The sequence below is a fragment of the Sardina pilchardus genome, chromosome 21 (assembly GCF_963854185.1).
Source record: "Sardina pilchardus chromosome 21, fSarPil1.1, whole genome shotgun sequence".
Taxonomy (NCBI): domain Eukaryota; kingdom Metazoa; phylum Chordata; class Actinopteri; order Clupeiformes; family Clupeidae; genus Sardina; species Sardina pilchardus.
The window spans coordinates 22,122,532-22,139,714 of record NC_085014.1 but is presented as its reverse complement, the minus strand read 5'-3'; the positions used below and the strand labels follow the sequence as shown (position 1 = coordinate 22,139,714).

Sequence of the window (17,183 nt, the reverse complement as noted above, 5' to 3'; positions counted from 1 at the left end):
TCAAACACAACCACACAACACACACACACACACACACACACACACACACACACACACATACACACACTGAGACAGTTTGAGTGAGATGGAGAATGTGAGAGAGAGATGCATCAGCAAACTAATATGAAAGACCTCCTCTGGCATTCTGATGCATGCAATATTTCTTCTCAGTGCATTTTAAATATACAGTATATGCATCATGTACTGGTGTGTGTGTGTGTGTGTGTGTGTGTGTGTGTGTGTGTGTGTGTGTGTGTGTGTGTGTGTGTGTGTGTGTGTGTGTGTGTGTGTGTGTGCATGTGCCTATGCAACGTAAATCCAAATGCCATGGTTGCCCACTACCCATTGCAATAAACAAGAAACATCTCAACAAAGACACAGTCTCTGCCAAAAACACAGAAGCCAAGCTTTAAGTGAATCAACCGCAGATGCAACCACAGCAAAAAAGAAAAAAGAAAACATATACATATAAATCTCGGATGTCTCCGTCCCTTTTCGAATTCATCATTCATCGACTTTCATCCTCACAATTGCCCCCACTTCAGCAGCACTTCCCAGAACTGGTCTGTCGTCACGGCACCAACGACCGCACGTCAGTGCTCGACCAAGGCCTCTCATATCTATAATTAACCTAACGAAGGATGTGACCCATTAAGAGAGGTAAACATGGCCTTGTGTAGGACATCAAAGGCACTTTAAGGCCGAGTGTGGGAGGTCCATTACGCCGTCCGAGAAGAAGGTTTGCAGCAAAGGAGCTCGTGGAGACATCATGGAGGAGGACCATGGAGAGCTCCTAACGAGCAATCTCCGAGACTTAATTAGAAAGACTTTGTCCATTAACTCCCAGCAAGTTCCATTATTGCCAGCGCAGATCCTGTAAGTGCTTTCGAAATAGCCAGTGCTCGGTGCCGAGGAGATGGGGGGGGGGGGGGGGGGGGATGGGGAGGTACTGTATTGCCAGGCTTGATCGGGCGGCCTGAGTCTGATAGTGTTTATGGTGTGTGACCGGAGTTCCATCAATTCTATTAAGGAAGTTGGAGAAGGGAGCGGGGTGAGCACCTACAGCAGTGGAGGAGATCAAATAGAGTGAAGGGACTGAGATGTCTTTGATTTTGATAGCCTTGAAGACATAGAGGAAATGAGAAAGATAGTTTGCCATCTGTAATGAGAAGGAAAGCAAGATGAAGGAGAGAGAGAGAGAGAGAGAGAGAGAGATGATCAGCAAGATGAGAAAGAGAGAGAGGGAGGCAGACGGAGAAAGAGAGCATGATACAGTGAATTACAGAGAGAGTGAGAGCGAGGGGGGAAGATAGGGAGAACTACCTGAAAATGATGGCTGAGTTCAAGAATCTGTAACCATGAAATCTTAAGGGAGCAGTTGGCAACATCCACACACACACACACACACACACACACACACACACACACACACACACCTCCCCCTCACACACACAGACACACACACACACACACACACACACACACACACACACACAGACACACACCTCCCCCTCACACACACACACACACACACACACACACACACACACACACACACACACACACACACACACACACAGACACACACCTCCCCCTCACACACACACACACACACACACACAAACAAGTGACAGACCTGCTGCTGCTTCCTGAATCCCTAAGGCAGCGGACCATAACTGCGCTGAAAGAAACAGAATTAATCAGCTTTGCTTACCGCCGGACTCACACTTCTCATCACAACAAAGGGTGGTCATGGTACCGTGATCTCTACACAAGCACTGCACACAGACAAGGCCATTACTGTAACATAGAACATTTACACACCTTTACAAATATTATTTGGAGTTTTTGCAACATTCATTTTCATATAACCACACAATGCTCATCTGAACTATTGAAGATGTTCCTGTAATGTTCCTAATCGTGTAGTTCACAAAGGATGTTGACTGAAGGGGTTTGTCTTCTTCACTACTACTGGAAGAAGTAATTAGCAAAAGCAATTTACTGGGTGTAGTGGTCCAAGGAAAATCTCAAGACATAACGAACCAAAAGAGAGAGTGATGGATCCCTGTGGGTCCATTTCAGCCAGCACTCAGAGACATTGCTCTCTCTCCCTCTCTCTCTCTCTCTCACTGTCTCTCTCTCTATTATCTGTGTGTGTGTGTGTGTGTGTGTGTGTGTGTGTGTATGCACGCGTGCATTTGTAGTCTATATGTCTCGTCTCGTTATTGTAAACGAGTCCTCATCCTTAATGTAAACAAGTACTGTATGCAGCTCCTGCAGTCTTCTGCAGCTTCCTGATGATCTTCCACTATATATTTTACAGTAACATGTGGCACAGGAGGAATGACAGATTATAGAGCAATTTGGAAGTGTTTTCTTTTTTTTAAAATAAATAAATAAATAAGAGTTCTCTCTCATTACTTCTCTTCCCAACGCAATATACTGTAAACCTCCTTTCCTCTGCTCTGAGACACACACACACACACACACACACACACACACACACACACACATCTCAATTTCCTCTGCGTTTCTGCTGAGGTATGGAGGTTCAGGGGTTTAAATCAGGGCTCCGAAACTGCTGTTATGAACAGCAGTAATAAAAGTCAAGCATTCTTTAACAGTCCCAGCAACCAAGGTCAGAATGGTCTCTCCCTCTCCATCTCTCTCTCTCTCTCTCTTTCTCTCTCTCTCTCTCTCTCTCTCTCTCTCTCTCTGTCTCTCTCTCTCTCTCTCTCTCTCTCTTTGTGTATCTATGTGTTTGTATGTGTGCACACAAGATGACCTGAATGCCGGTCACAGTGTTGGTCCAAAACTACATAACACTGTTACAATGTAAAACATATCTAAGAATATATAACTATTTTGGTATATCTGTGACTTATTTTACCCACAATGTTTTACAACAGTGAATTAGTTATTTTTTGAGGCATTACTTTTTCAGCTGCTGCCATCTAGTGGACATGGGAGGATTGCAAGGCAATAGAGCACAAAATACAGCACTACAAAATCCACCACAACTGAAAGATGTACTGTTGGTTAGCTTTGATATAGTCTCATGCACCAGACATAATAAGTTTCACACATTCACATAAACACATGGACAAATATGGTTGATATGACTTATATATATATATATATATATATATATATATATTTATGTTGTGTTTGTGTATATATATATATATATATATATGACCATATGACCATGGAGACCTTTAATATATGTATATATATTAAAGGTCTCCATGGTCATGTTCAGGTTCATGTTCATCAATCATTATCCCTTTGTTTGTTTTTGCAGATCTTTGTGTTGTGGTTGGCCAAAGGTTTTACTCAGTGGCAAAAAGAGCAAAAGTGAAGAGACTCTGGTCAACATCACCTCATGGTAAACTCTCAGTCATGCTGAACTTTGATAAGTGTTGTGATGTTGGAACTCCGTTGGAAAAAAAGTGGACTAATCGGTGACATGTAGGTTACACATTGACACCATTGGAATCACATCAAGGTCAGCCTGCCAAACAGAGTCATAAAACATTACAGTTCACACATCCAGGTTGAGCAATAAAGATGTATTTTAACCATAGTGTTGATGTTTGATGCACAATAGCAGGTCAAAGTGTTGCCTTAGGTAATAATGACTAAGAGATATGTGAGTAATATTACCACCACCACAACAGTAAATACTATTATACAAACAACATAAATAACAAAAACAGCTGCTACTACTACTACTACTACTACTACTAGCCTACTACTACAACTACTACTACTACTAATAATAATAATAATAATAATAATAATAATAATAATAACAATGATAATGATATTGATCATCATAGTAATGAAAATAAGATGATTATTGATAGCTGGCAAGATAGATGATTTAATCAATTTATGACATATTTGGGATCCTTTGGCATTCTCTGGTTGACCATCATGAATTTTAAATGTATGCTCTCTCTATAACCTGGAACTGCAAAAGATATGCGATTTGGACACGACAGGCTAGCCTTTCCCTGCCGCATGAGGCAATATTGCGCAATCCTGCCAACGCACACTACAATAGTGTTTGGATGCGTCAGCACATCCGAGGCTAACGATAGTGGTCGAATTTATATGATCTGGTCATTAAATTGAAGAGGAGGAAAGTTGTAATAATGCTTAAGGTTGCATCATTATTTAAATGGACACATCTGTTCCAGATGACACGCGCCCCATCTCTTCTCACGCCTTTGCACTGACTGATGTGGTTACTGATTTGCTGTCCTGGCGGAACTACACAGAACGGACCTCCCATCTAAGCACCTCTCGGTAGCCTTATCAGACTGCATGGTCAACTCGCAAGGTAAGGGAAAAGGGGGGAAATCCCTCGCCAACGGTAAACCCTGTATTTCGGTAATAGAATTAGACATGCGTAACGTATCCATCATCTCCCCCCACCCCTCAAAGTCGGTACATTGGAATGGTCAGTTTAGGTTATTGGCACATGCCGCCCTTATGGACTCTCAGCATACAACCATACATTAGGCTATTTAAAGAGCGTGCCAGGGCGAACAGAGTCAGTGTAGACTATCTGCTCTAATATCTGATTCGTATTGGCTGCTGTGACTTGTTTGTGACGATAGGTGTACAGAGAGAGCTGTGCTATTCTTTTTTATATAAAACTCTTTTTTATATAATAACTCAGTGAGATTGACTCTATTTTTCTTTGGTAAATACTTACGAGCGAGTATTACGTTCTCGATATGGAATCAGGTAAGAGATATTCACGGACTAAACTGTCACCCTGCCATGTCATTAGAGAAGGAAGGTGCATTTGTGGTTAAAATACGAAGATGTACGCTAGGGGCGCCGGCGCATCAGACACCTTAAAGGGCATAGATGCACATATGCAGTGCAGTTATGAAATTTCACCAGAATTCCAGATGGTGTTTCTTACAAGCAATAAGCTCTCTCCTGATTTGTAATCGTTAGTGCCAGTGCTAAAGACTATCACGCTGACAGCACAGTCTCTAGAATTCTATTACTTTAGAATTCTATTTTTTAGAAATCACTCCTGCAAGACTATAAGTTGGGTAGCAATTAATTTAATGCTTCACATACCTGTCAAATGTGTTGAGATCTCCTTCTGAAGTCAGTGGTTTCACCATACTTGTGTTGTTATTCCTGTGAAGAAGTAACAGCTGCCAGCACAGCAGAGAAATGAATGCCATATGTGTCTTGGTTACCAAGGTACCATAAGCCACAGAAAGTATACAAGTAAATCATGTTAATCTCTGCGTGGCGATATCAGGTTAGATGATGTTATCTGAAAGAGAACTCTCTCACTCACTCTCTCTTTCTCTCTCTGTCTCTGTAGCTGTGCGCCAAACCATGACTGAATTCTGGAAGGAGCATTCTCATGAAGCCACCGTCCAGGAAATGATGTTGGACTCCAACGCCCAGGAGCTGACCGAGCACGAGCTGCCCGAGATCCTCTCTCTCCTGCCCAGCGTGGCCGACAAAGACATCCTGGAGCTTGGAGCAGGCATAGGGTCAGTCCGACAAACTCCTCTCATCACCTGGATAAAGACACAACTGATATTCATATACGTAGCCTTTTAATAAAATCAACACGTTGATTTTATACTGTATCCACTAAATTCCTATAGCCTGTATATTTAATGTTTTATGCTTTAGTTTATTTTATGTTTTAGACATTTTTACATTACTGTTGTTCATTTATATTGTTAATTGATTGACCTCACTTGTGAAGTGCTTTGGCGCAACTACTGTACTGTTGCTATTAAATGTGCTTCAGAATTTTCTTTCAAGTTCATTGCCCTGGCATGTACACTTGAATTAATTTCTAATGATTAATGAAGCAATATCACATTAGGCACACCACGTGGGCATTGTTATCAATGCAGACATGCAGACATGCTTTTGTTGAATCATGCTTGTGTTGACACTTACGATCGTACGATCACTCCCACTTCATCTGAATCCTCCATCATAAAATGATTGATGCAAGGATCACCAATATGAAGTCACAGGTTATGATTCATAGTGAAGACTAAGGTTGCACACAGGGTTAGCTGAACACTAGGGCAAAGGTCAGGTAGTCATAAGGGTCAGATTTAAAACAATTAATTAAATAATTAAAACTTAACACTTTCATTATATATGGATATTAAAACAGTACACCTTTACACACAAAATCCCTGTATTTATTACATTGAAAAATATAAACTTTTTAGATATGTACTGTAATCATCTAGTCTATCATCATTAATTCAACAAGTGACAACAATCTGTACTCAATTGTCTTGTTTTCTGCTGAGAAATGCATGCACTTGCAAAACAAGATGTCTCTTTAAAGATTATTGTTTTTTCCTGAAACAACATCACTGTGACCCCTTTTAGAGGATCCCGTGTTGACCTTTCGTTTGACCTTCCACCCTTTCAGACGATACACGTGTCACCTCATTGGTAAAGCCCATCATGTGACAGCTGTGGATTTCATGGAGAAGTTTGTGGAAAAGAACAGGGAGGACAACAGTCACCTTGGTAACGCTGACTTCCTCCAGGCCGACGTCACTCAACTTAATTTCCCCCAAAACAGGTATGAGGGGAAGAACCCGTAGGCACTGATATTAAGAGAGGAACGCTTTATTTGGTTAATACACCTTAGAATATCTCAAGAAATAGTTTAAAAAAAAGGGGGGCATTGTTGGGGAAATAGATCATTTATATATTTTATAAAGGTGATTCAGTAATAAAGTTTTGCTCTACTCTTTCAATTTGTAGTTTTTTTTATCTTTATCATATCTTTGATATGTTCTATACTTGATACAGTATATAGTTAGAATATGTCAGAATACAGACTAGGAATCATAGCGGTGGGAGCTACACAGAGCATATTCATTCTTCCCTCAGTTTCGACCTGATCTTCTCTAACTGGCTGCTGATGTACCTGAGCGATGAGGAGCTGGGGAAACTGATCGAGAAGATGCTGGCCTGGCTCAGACCTGAAGGACATCTCTTCTTCAGGGAGTCCTGCTTCCACCAGTCAGGTGACACATCAGAGAGGCCATTCTCTTCCCCATCCTGTCCCACTGATGTAGTTGTTTGTCACATGATAGTAAATTCACACTACCGAAGCACAGGAGATTTCCCACCACTTCTACCTACAATAACCCTGATGATACCTGATCTCACTGACGTAGAAGATTATTGGCACAAAATGAAGTACAGTAGATACAGAACATTCAGCTGGCTTAAGAACAGGAAAATATATATGGCCAAACTCACCTTCATTCATGGATGTCAATGGAAAAACTCCACTGTAAATGTAAGACACCATGAAAAGACATATTCATCTCAGAAACATATACTTGAAAAATACTGCTGAAGGTCTCTTTTCTGACATGAGATGGCTCTGGAAGTTCTGTGACAATGGTTCTTTGACCTCCTCAGGGGACTGCAAAAGAGATTTCAACCCCACACACTACCGCACTCCGGCCCTCTACAACCATCTGATGACATCAGCACAGTGGCAGGGCGACAAAGGGGCCTTTGGCTTTGACATTGTCCTGACCAAAACAGTGCAGACCTACGTCAAGGTAATATACAGGGCTGTGTGTGTGTGTGCTATTCAACTCCTGTTACACAACTACAGCTTGGAGTGGAGGAGTCAGAGAATACATACAAAGTGGTGCCCATAAGGCATAGGGATTTTCAGGATTTCATTTTGATATTGCAATAATATTTAATATTTTAGTGTTTTGTTATAGTATCTTGATATTAATCATGGGTTGTACTATTTTCAGGTTTATATTGTTGGTATTTTGGGAATGGAATGCATACACCTCCCCTCCAGCATGATTTTGATCGAAACCTCTTCCCCACTTTATCCCCTACTCTCTCTCTCTCTCTTCTCTCTCTCTCTCTCTGTCTCTCTATCCCCCTGTCCCATCCCAGATGAAGAACAACAAGAACCAGGTGTGCTGGCTTCTGCAGAAGGCTCTGCGGGAGGGGACCCAGCAGGGGGGCTTCGGCACCTTCCAGCAGTTCCTGGACAACCAGCAGTACACGCGTCGAGGCATCCTGCGCTACGAGAAGGTGTTCGGCGCCGGCTACGTCAGCACGGGAGGGCCCGGCACCACCAAGGTGGGGTGGGTTACAAGGCTAAACGTAGCACCAGTGGGGCTGATTGGTGCGAGTAGCTAGTACTGTATGGATTGTCACTGTGGCATCATCAGGAGTACTGTATTAGCCCTTGTGAAAGCAACTCGATGGAAGATATTCCATATTAGATAGTATTATTTGATAGTCAATATTCATTGCCATTTGACACAAAGACGGTGCCCAGTCGGTCAAAAAACAACTAAAAGGTTCATGATCCTACCCGATCAACAACGTTGCATATTACACTATCAGGCATTCTTGCCGTTCATTGGTAATGTCATTCTTTGTATTATAAGTCATTGTAGCATCAGAATGAATCTGAACTTGAAGCCATTATTTTAGGGTAAAAATTGCAATAGTTTTACTTTAAGAACTACAGTGAGTAGGAGTGAACAGGAATAGTATTTGAAATTGAAATGTTTTGGCCATTATATCTACAGTGTATAGGGAGCAGTATAGTACAGTACAGTGTGGTAGAAATATGGTAGCATTAAAATGTAAAAGGTCTGCTGTGGCTAGATGGCAGTGCAACCATGTTGCACTGCCATCTAGCTACAGTAGGCCTTTTACATTTTAATATTTCTCCCCTGGACCCCCGCAAGGTTTATGGCTAAGGCCTGAATGTTTTCAACTTTTGGTGAAACACCTGCAAGACTGCATGAATGTAACAAAAGGTCAGGCATCAGAGCTGAAAAGTCTCAGTTCAAAGGTGTAGACATGAGACCAGAGTAATGCAGTAGCACATGCAATGCTAATGGGCAAACAGTGAAAGCAGTGCGTTTATTTTTAGGTGGATATTTGTGTCAAGTACAGCTAAAATGTGTTGCGCAAAATTATACTATGTGTAAAGTTTAAGTAACTGTCGTTACAAATGTTGTCCCACTGTCGTTACCATACTTGTGCTGACTTGTCTGGGATTCCAACAGGAGTTTGTTGACCTTTTGAATCTCACCCCTGGGCAAAAAGTTGTCGACGTTGGATGTGGCATAGGAGGAGGAGATTTCTACATGGCAAAGGTAGGAGACAGAAGCAATTTCAAGATGGTTGTATTATGTTTTTACATGTATTGTTATTGTTTGATGTAACAAATATTGCATTAACTACTGTAGTATGTCTAATGAGTCTTGCGTCTTTGAACTGATAGAACTTTGGCGTGGAGGTGTTGGGAATGGATCTGTCTGCAAACATGGTGGAAATTGCCTGTGAGCGAGCAGTGAAAGAGAAGCTGCCTATGGTATGCAGAAAAGTCACCGTACATCACCTCCCACATACTTAAGAATGTGCCAATAAGTGGATGGCTATTCAGAACATGCTGTAATGTTGACAGGTGCACTTTGAGGTAGCTGATGCCACAAAAAGGGTTTTCCCTGAGGGCACTTTTGATGTGGTGTATAGCAGAGACACCATTTTGCACATCAGTGACAAACTGGACCTCTTCAAAAATTTCAATGTAAGTATATTATTTGCATTTGACTGTAGCCATAGCATATGTGTGTAGGTTTAGAACAAACTCAAGATGGTCAGACATAGTTCACAGTGTATATATATGTACAGTATACAAAACACAGTATGTGGAGATCACTGTGAGACTGCTAGGCCAAGCAATAATATCCATAGCAGAAGCAGGTTTGCTGAAGCATCATAAATATTTCAAACACCTTGGGCCGGATTCCAGTACGTGCACATTAAGCTTTTCATTCATTAGAAAAGCTCTTTGCCCAGGACTAGACTTACCCCAGCCCACAGAGTTTGACATATACTGTATACCTCTAATATGGACATGTGCTATGAGATGGTGTGAAGATCCCACTGTGTTTCTGTTGGTTGCTGATGTGTTGTGCAGTCGTGGCTGAAGTGTGGTGGCAAGGTGCTGATCAGTGACTACTGCTGTGGGGAGAAGCCCTGGAGCCCCCAGTTTGAGGACTACGTCAAACAGAGAGGATACATCCTCTACACGCCAAAGAGATATGGACAGGTGTGTATGTGTGTGTGTGTGTGTGTGTGTGTGAGAGAGGAGAGGCACCAAGCCTCATCACTGGCTGCTAGTTAGTTTGACCAATGTGGTATGTTCAAAATGTCACCATTCTCTAATTCTTGTGGATTTAGTAAAATCTCAAATGGTTACTTGGAGTGTTTCTGATGTGGTAATGTGTGTAATTGCTGTATGTGTGTGTGTGTGTGTGTGTGTGTGTGTGTGTGTGTGTGTGTGTGTGTGCGCGTGTGTGTTTGTGTGCGCGCGCGTGTTTGTGTGTGCGTGTTGCTTCCTACGACTGTATTTACACGTCAGTTCCTGGAGGAGGCAGGCTTTACCAACGTGCGCGCTGAGGACCGGACGGAGCAGTTTGTTCAGGTGATCAAGAGCGAGCTGGAGAAAGCAGAGGTCATGCGGGAGGAGTTTATCCAGGTGAGGGGGCGGAGCCTGAACCCAAACTCACCAATCAAGGATATTTTTAGCTTCCTGACAGACACTCTGATAAGCAGTAATAGACACAACACACCACACTATGTCTACATGCAGTAGGCATTAGGCAAACATGTTAGGTCACTTTGGAATGAAAGAGTCTGTCATAATGTTTTAAGAATAGATATCACACATGGTAATAACTACATTATCAATATGTTACAGTCACCAAAAAAAACAAGCAAAATGTTCAGTTCAAATTGCCTTTATTTTATTGTTCATCTACATTCATTTACTCAGCAAGCAACACATTGCGTAATAGTTGAGAATATATTTGCAGACCCTTCAACAGAAATTACAATAAATATTAAATGTTGTTTAAACATGTACCCAAACAAGAAGAGTAAGATGTAGGCTATACATTTTAATTTGAAAAGACTGATAGAAGTACCGGTATAAATTCAGTTTTGAGTTTATTGAATCGCAAACTGAGAAAGACACATAACTGAAATGGTAGACATTTAAAGCATCAAATATGTAAACAAGCTGGTTTGACCTGAAGGAAAATGCAAAAGAGATGACGTGACGTGTCCTCCTGTTCCGTAATACTAAATTAAGTCAAAAAGACATACTGCATATTTCAACATAATCCACTTCCACGGAATCAGTCGCATACTCTTGCAATTTATTGGGTGGCTGTGCGTATCTTTTATTCTGTATTCCTGCAGGTGTCTCTGATCCATAAAACATTGTGACAGCGTTTGTGTGTGTGTGTGTGTGTGTGTGTGTGTGTGTGTCTGCGGGCATGTCTGTGTGTGTTTCACTCTCTACAGGAATTCTCTAAAGAAGACTATGATGCTATTGTGAATGGCTGGACAGAAAAGCTGCAACGCTGTGAATTAGGGGACCAGCGCTGGGGATTATTCTATGCTACCAAAAAGTGATAGGACCGAGAGAGAGTGAGTGAGAGAGAGAGAAATGATAAAGTGTGCTTATGTGTTAGTGTGTGTGTGTGTGTGTGTGTGTGTGTGTGTGTGTGCGCGCGCGCGTGTGAGACTTATGGACAGTGAGAGAGACTAGTTATGATGACATGATTTTGTCTCTGAGTGTACCCTAAAAGGCCAATTAGCATTTGTTTGTTTTTTTTCGACCAAATGACTGTGATGCAATTATTTTATTAAAATATCAACTTTTGAACCCACTCACACTGGTTTTCTTATACATATTTTGATGGATATCCATGAAATTGTTAATAAAGATGCTGGATTAGGGGGTTTACAAATCATTACACCACTAACCCTAGCCAATACAACTCAATATTTGTGTCTGAATCAATATATGTTAGTACTTAGCTTGGACTTATTAACCAGTTCATTTTATGGTACTTTATTTTATAGTACATTAGCTATCTAGTATTTATTGGAAAATGTGTACTTAAACCATTCACATAGTTACTTGCTATACACTGGCAGGAGTGTGGTAATTAACTAAACCCTAATTCAAAATACATTTAAAAGAATACACTAACAAAAACATGTTATACTTTCTTTGTTTATTTGATAACAGTGGTTGATGGCCTCTGCCACCTCCTTTAGCCGCAAGTACTATTATCAGACATAAAGGGAAGGGATACGGAATGCTCAGGTCATGGATGTGGTAGGCTCCAGGTACTGTGTATGCAAGATGCTTTGGAAGTTTAAAAGGACTGCTGTAGAAACAAAGCTGCATTGCTGACTTCAGGCACACTTGGAGACAAGAGCTACTTGTTCATGATAATATACTTAAAGTACTGCATATCCTCAGTAACTTATACGTTTACTGGAAGGGTAATAATAGAATCGGTTAAGCGAATAAAACGAAATGAAATCTGTCATGCAGCCTTCTCAAATCAGTCTCTGGTTACAAATGCAAGAAAATAAACAGATTATTTTCCATCAGTATACAGTAAGTATGTTAAGTAATCAAGTATAAGTAATTCAACTGTTATCAGTATAACCCAAGTATAACTCAATAGTGTATCTCTGATCAAAACAAAAAGTAATACAGTACATATGCTTAGTTCAAAATAAGTAGACCAGACCAACAGTACACTTCCATAAACTTGTTTTTGCTAAGGGCTGTGGACCTTCATCATAGCATGGTTTGTTGACAAAGTAACCAAGCAACCTTGTTTCTGCTTTTAACAAACATTTTCAGCAGCAACTATTTGGTCTCTCTGCCTGCTTTGGATTCTATTCCTCTCTAAGACCAATGCTGAGCCAAAATTCAAATTTCAATCCTGGTGTCTGTGGTTGCTCAGGTCCCAAATATGAAAAGCAGCCTCAGAACTTCATTCTCCATACTGAAATAAGGAGAGAATGGACTTCCAGAATGCTTTGGGTTAGTCCAGCCTCAAGCTAGAAGTGGACGGCATCCTAGGACAGATCGAGTTCCGTAAATGAATTTATTCAGTCTGTTTTTCTTTCCTGTGGCAATGCCACATCCCAAGGAGACCACTGCATACAAGATGGCTGATCCCACCACAGACTATAAAGACTATAAAAACCTATAAAGACTTCAGAAGGGGTCTCTGTATAGCCTGGAAGACTTATCCCATGCCCACAAAATTTGAGATTGGGAAACTCGGTCTGGACTTGTTCCATTGAGAAGCAACTACCCGAACCAGAGCAGTTTGCCGACTTTGCGCCAATCAAATTGTCTGGGTGGGCTTTACAAGATGATGGACAGATGAGTAATGGTTCCTAGTCTATCACATCATCTGAGCACGCTTCGGTTGATTTTGTTTACAAAAGAAAGCCTGTTTCTAGAAATGCCAGACAATATCTGCTGTACAAGATATTGACAGTGCAGTACCTTTAAAAAGAACTATCAGAAAACAGTCTGGGCACCAAAGGACTTCAATCTTCTCAATAAATAGAGATGACTCTGGCCCTTGTTGTACAGTGCAGCGGTTTTATCTGACCAGTCCAGTTTGTTATTGTCATGCACACCCAGGTGTTAGTCAAGCTGCACAACCTCAATCGTACCTTGAATGTGCACCATCTCCACCAGTGACACAGCCAGCAATGTGGCTGTGATGGCTGTTTGATTTATGCTAAAAGTGTGCGGTGTACTGTACATGGTGAGCAGAGTTCCCTGAGGAGCACCCATGGGTGCATTTCTAGAGAGGGTAGTTGGCTAACTTCCGTCGCGATCTTTGGAGTTCTTGGACTTTGGTGTTCCCAAGGTAGTTTGAATGCTCAATCGCAACTATGGATGGAAAGTTTGTTTGTTGGAACTACTAAGAGTAGGCTAGTTTTGTTGTGTCATTCATGGATATGTTGTGGTTATCAATGTTTTAATTGCATTAGTTTGACTAGATTGACACTCCATGTTCACACTTGAGTACCCGCCAACAGAGTATTTAACTTATCATTACATTTTAAATTTGCATTCATTCATTATTTAAGTGAAGGGGTGGATCAATGGAGTTGCGATGGTGTTCAAACACTGCTGCGTCCACAACATGCACTCATTCATGCCTGCGCTTGAGCACAGACTGAAATTAAGAAAATATTCGGACACGACAGACACATTTTCTTCCATGATTATAAGTTGGTTGTGTATTCTCAAATGTTTCTATGTATGATGTAGCTCTGTTGATGCTCTAGTAAATGAGGGACTATTTCTTTTTTAAACCATCAACTTATATAGCCTGACGTCATTAACACTGCAGTGGGTGAACTAAGGAACAACCACCAAACAACAATCCTTTCTAGAAACAAGAGTCAAGGTTGATGTTTGGGCCAAAGTTGTGTCGTACCATGTAGCTAGCTTTTGTAGAAACGGATCCCAGTTTAGTACAGTCCAGGATACGTTGTCCATTCCTCTTACATGTGGTTTGCTTCTGAGGACAGTCCAGTTGACAGTGGACTCACTGAGATATACTGTATCATCCCTGATGTTCCGGGAGCCAACAGAGGTTTTGCGTCTTTCAACATCAGACCTCCTTGCCCAGATGGCATCACTTTCTCTGTGACATTTTATTAATTTATTTAATTAATTTATCCTTTATTTAACCAGGTGAGTCACATAGGGATCTTGCATCTCTTTTTCAAGGGAGCCCTGAGTGCGTAAGTTTATAATAAATAACAAAAGAAATACATTTAACAACAGACAAATGCCTGCTGGTTTAGGTGCAGAGACCTGTAACACCTCCTGGAATGGAGTAGGTGAACTGTCAGTAGTTGGGTTAAGAACAGTCTTTGATGATGCATACCTTATGCAAGCATTGCTTACCCTGGATGGCCTTGATGGAGGGGAATGAGGAACCTATGATCCTTTCGGCAGTTTTCACCACCCTCTGCAGTGCTTTCCGGTTGAAGGCAGAACAGTTGCCATACTGTATCATACTGTGACACGGTTGGTGAGGATGCTCTCCATGGTATAGTGGTAGAAGTTCACCAGGATCTGAGGAGACAGGTAGACCTTTAATCTCCTCAGGAAGAAGAGATGCTGATGAGCTTTCCTGATCACCTAGGGTAGAGGTGTTGAGGGTCCATGAGATTTGAGAGTGGGTGTGTGTGTTCTAGCTTTTGACTTCCTGAAGTCCACAATGAGCTCTTTGGTCTTCTTGGTGTTGAGAGCCAAGTTGTTGTCGGCACACAGCAATGTTAGATGCTGGACTTCCTCCCTGTAGGCTGTCTCATTGCTGTTGCTGATGAAACCAATGCAAACTTGACAATGGTGTTAGACAGGTGTACAGGTGTGCAGTCATAGGTGGAGAGGGAGCAAAGGAGAGAGCTCTGCACACAGCCCTGTGGTACACCGGTGTTCAGGTGAGTATTAAGTCTATTAGGCCTATGGTTGACTTATCTGGGTTACTATAAGGGCAGGTAGGGGAAAGAACCAGCTGTGAAAGATTTAGTTCAAGACAAATACGCTGCAGGGAGTCAGAATTTGCAGAGAGCCAATCCCAATCTCTAGTGTTGTCTGTGGTAGCTGACAGAGCTTCTTTCCCGCCTTCAGAAAAGGACATGTTGAGGAGACCCTTTCCCACCACACAAGGGACAGACGGGTGTTCTGGGCTTGGTTAGGTGTCCTGTCATAGACGGATTGGACCAAAAACTGAAAGTCATCCACTGGGACATCTGTCCAATTCATTTTTTACCCTGCAGTGTGTTATCTCACTTTGCAAGCACCTTGCTGTCATTGTTAAAGATTAAGCCAGTTTACTCCAACCTTTGTGTTCCCGACATCCAATCAAAAGCAGTGTGTAGTCTGGGGTCACATTCTTTTATGTCTCTTTACTGCTCACAGCTAGCCTGGTAGTAAACCAGACCTTGGAATCTTTCAGATGGCCCAACTCGAGGGGCGGCGCCAAGCATGCATTTGAAAATCTCACTGCACGCAATTGGATAACACTACGACTAATGTTTACTCTGACTGATTCTGGACTTTGATGCGATTGGATAACACTACGCCCCAAAAATGAACGTTGTTGTAGCGCTGTCGTCATCAGTTTAGCTCGCCCACACCTTTTTTGGTTACCACAGATAGTTGGGGCAAACGTAACGTGCATCATTGCTCGTGACGAGAGTACCGGTATCTTGCAGACACAATTCAAATTGTGCTCTCGCGAGAACTCTGGATTTCCAGGGTAGCCCACAGCTCCATTAACAGTGATTTTCCTAAATTCTCACATGGTTTTATTTTATATCAATGTTGGTTGTTGACATGACATGGCATTGTCAGAAGATAACAATCAATGTTATTTAAAATGCTAAAATGATTAAACATTTGTTTTTGCTTCCAATGCTTTGTTTTGTTTACAAACCTCAAGATTGGCTCAACAAATTAAATCTTGTATACCTTAAAATGAGAAACATGAAAGTGATTATATATTTCCACCATATATTTGTGAAAGAGTAAAACTTAACATATTATGTCACTGAAAACCATGTCTTCTGGTATGACACAATATTTTGATATACTTAGTCCCCATTAGTACCCCATTAAAGTTCATGTTAGCCCAAGACATATGCCCGTTATAAGCTCGTCTCAGAATTAACTACAGTACAGTAGGTATATGTTCACAACTACTAAAAGTGGTATGTTTTGCTGTTTTTTGGTGTTGTACTTCTATTTTGACATTAAATTAATTATTGAAAATCATGCAAAAAGTGTTTTGTTAACTGCTAATGAAGGTGACACAAATGGCTGAAACATCCTTTAACGACTAACGAGACAGGAAATGTCCGTTGGTGTGATTACTGTACTGTCACACCGCAGGACAAAATATCAGACAAGAATAAGGGCCAATTTTTTGTCACAATTTGTTCAAATGTTTAAATACATTTTTATCATTTTGACAACCAGTGTTCTATTCCTCTAACTATCCTAAAATATGTTCTTGTGGAAAAACATTCTGTTTTCAAGTATTATGAAGACAGAAGAGAGAAGTATAGACTGTGAGTGACAGAGTAAAATAGTTGAATGTTGCCTTTTCATTACATTACATTACATTACATTGTCTTGATGTAATAATCAATCATATTTTGAAATGCCACATATGGGGGAGGTTCTAGGGTTTCATTAACATGATTGGGTGACCTTGAAGCTCATTTTA

General features: G+C 41.2%; 2 protein-coding genes across 6 annotated transcripts in view; one reads left to right on the top strand and one right to left on the bottom strand.

The window, feature by feature from the left end:
• Positions 1–5,420, bottom strand: part of LOC134068337 (Kv channel-interacting protein 1) — a 60,355-nt gene extending 54,935 nt beyond the window's left edge. For 2 of the 4 annotated variants that reach the window (XM_062523854.1, XM_062523860.1), the window contains exons 1-3: positions 5,339–5,420; positions 5,110–5,189; positions 1,637–1,681 (exon numbers count right to left, since the gene is read on the bottom strand). The gene's annotated coding sequence lies outside the window, so the exon portion shown is untranslated. The remainder of the gene's footprint in view (positions 1–1,636; positions 1,682–5,109; positions 5,190–5,338) is intronic. The other 2 variants (XM_062523855.1, XM_062523861.1) reach the window with 2 other exon arrangements.
• Positions 4,132–11,777, top strand: pmt (phosphoethanolamine methyltransferase). Of its 2 annotated transcripts, none has more exons than XM_062523850.1 (12): positions 4,132–4,351; positions 5,366–5,540; positions 6,455–6,610; positions 6,925–7,061; positions 7,465–7,610; positions 7,969–8,157; positions 9,102–9,191; positions 9,320–9,409; positions 9,503–9,625; positions 10,019–10,150; positions 10,463–10,579; positions 11,410–11,777. In XM_062523850.1, exons 1-12 carry the CDS (start codon positions 4,336–4,338, stop codon positions 11,518–11,520), a joined length of 1,482 nt encoding a protein of 493 aa, XP_062379834.1. In that variant the 5' UTR covers positions 4,132–4,335; the 3' UTR covers positions 11,521–11,777. The 2 variants fall into 2 exon arrangements, with proteins under 2 accessions (XP_062379834.1, XP_062379835.1); XM_062523851.1 differs by lacking the exon at positions 4,132–4,351 and adding an exon at positions 4,395–4,761.
• Positions 11,778–17,183: the final 5,406 nt, after the last annotated feature.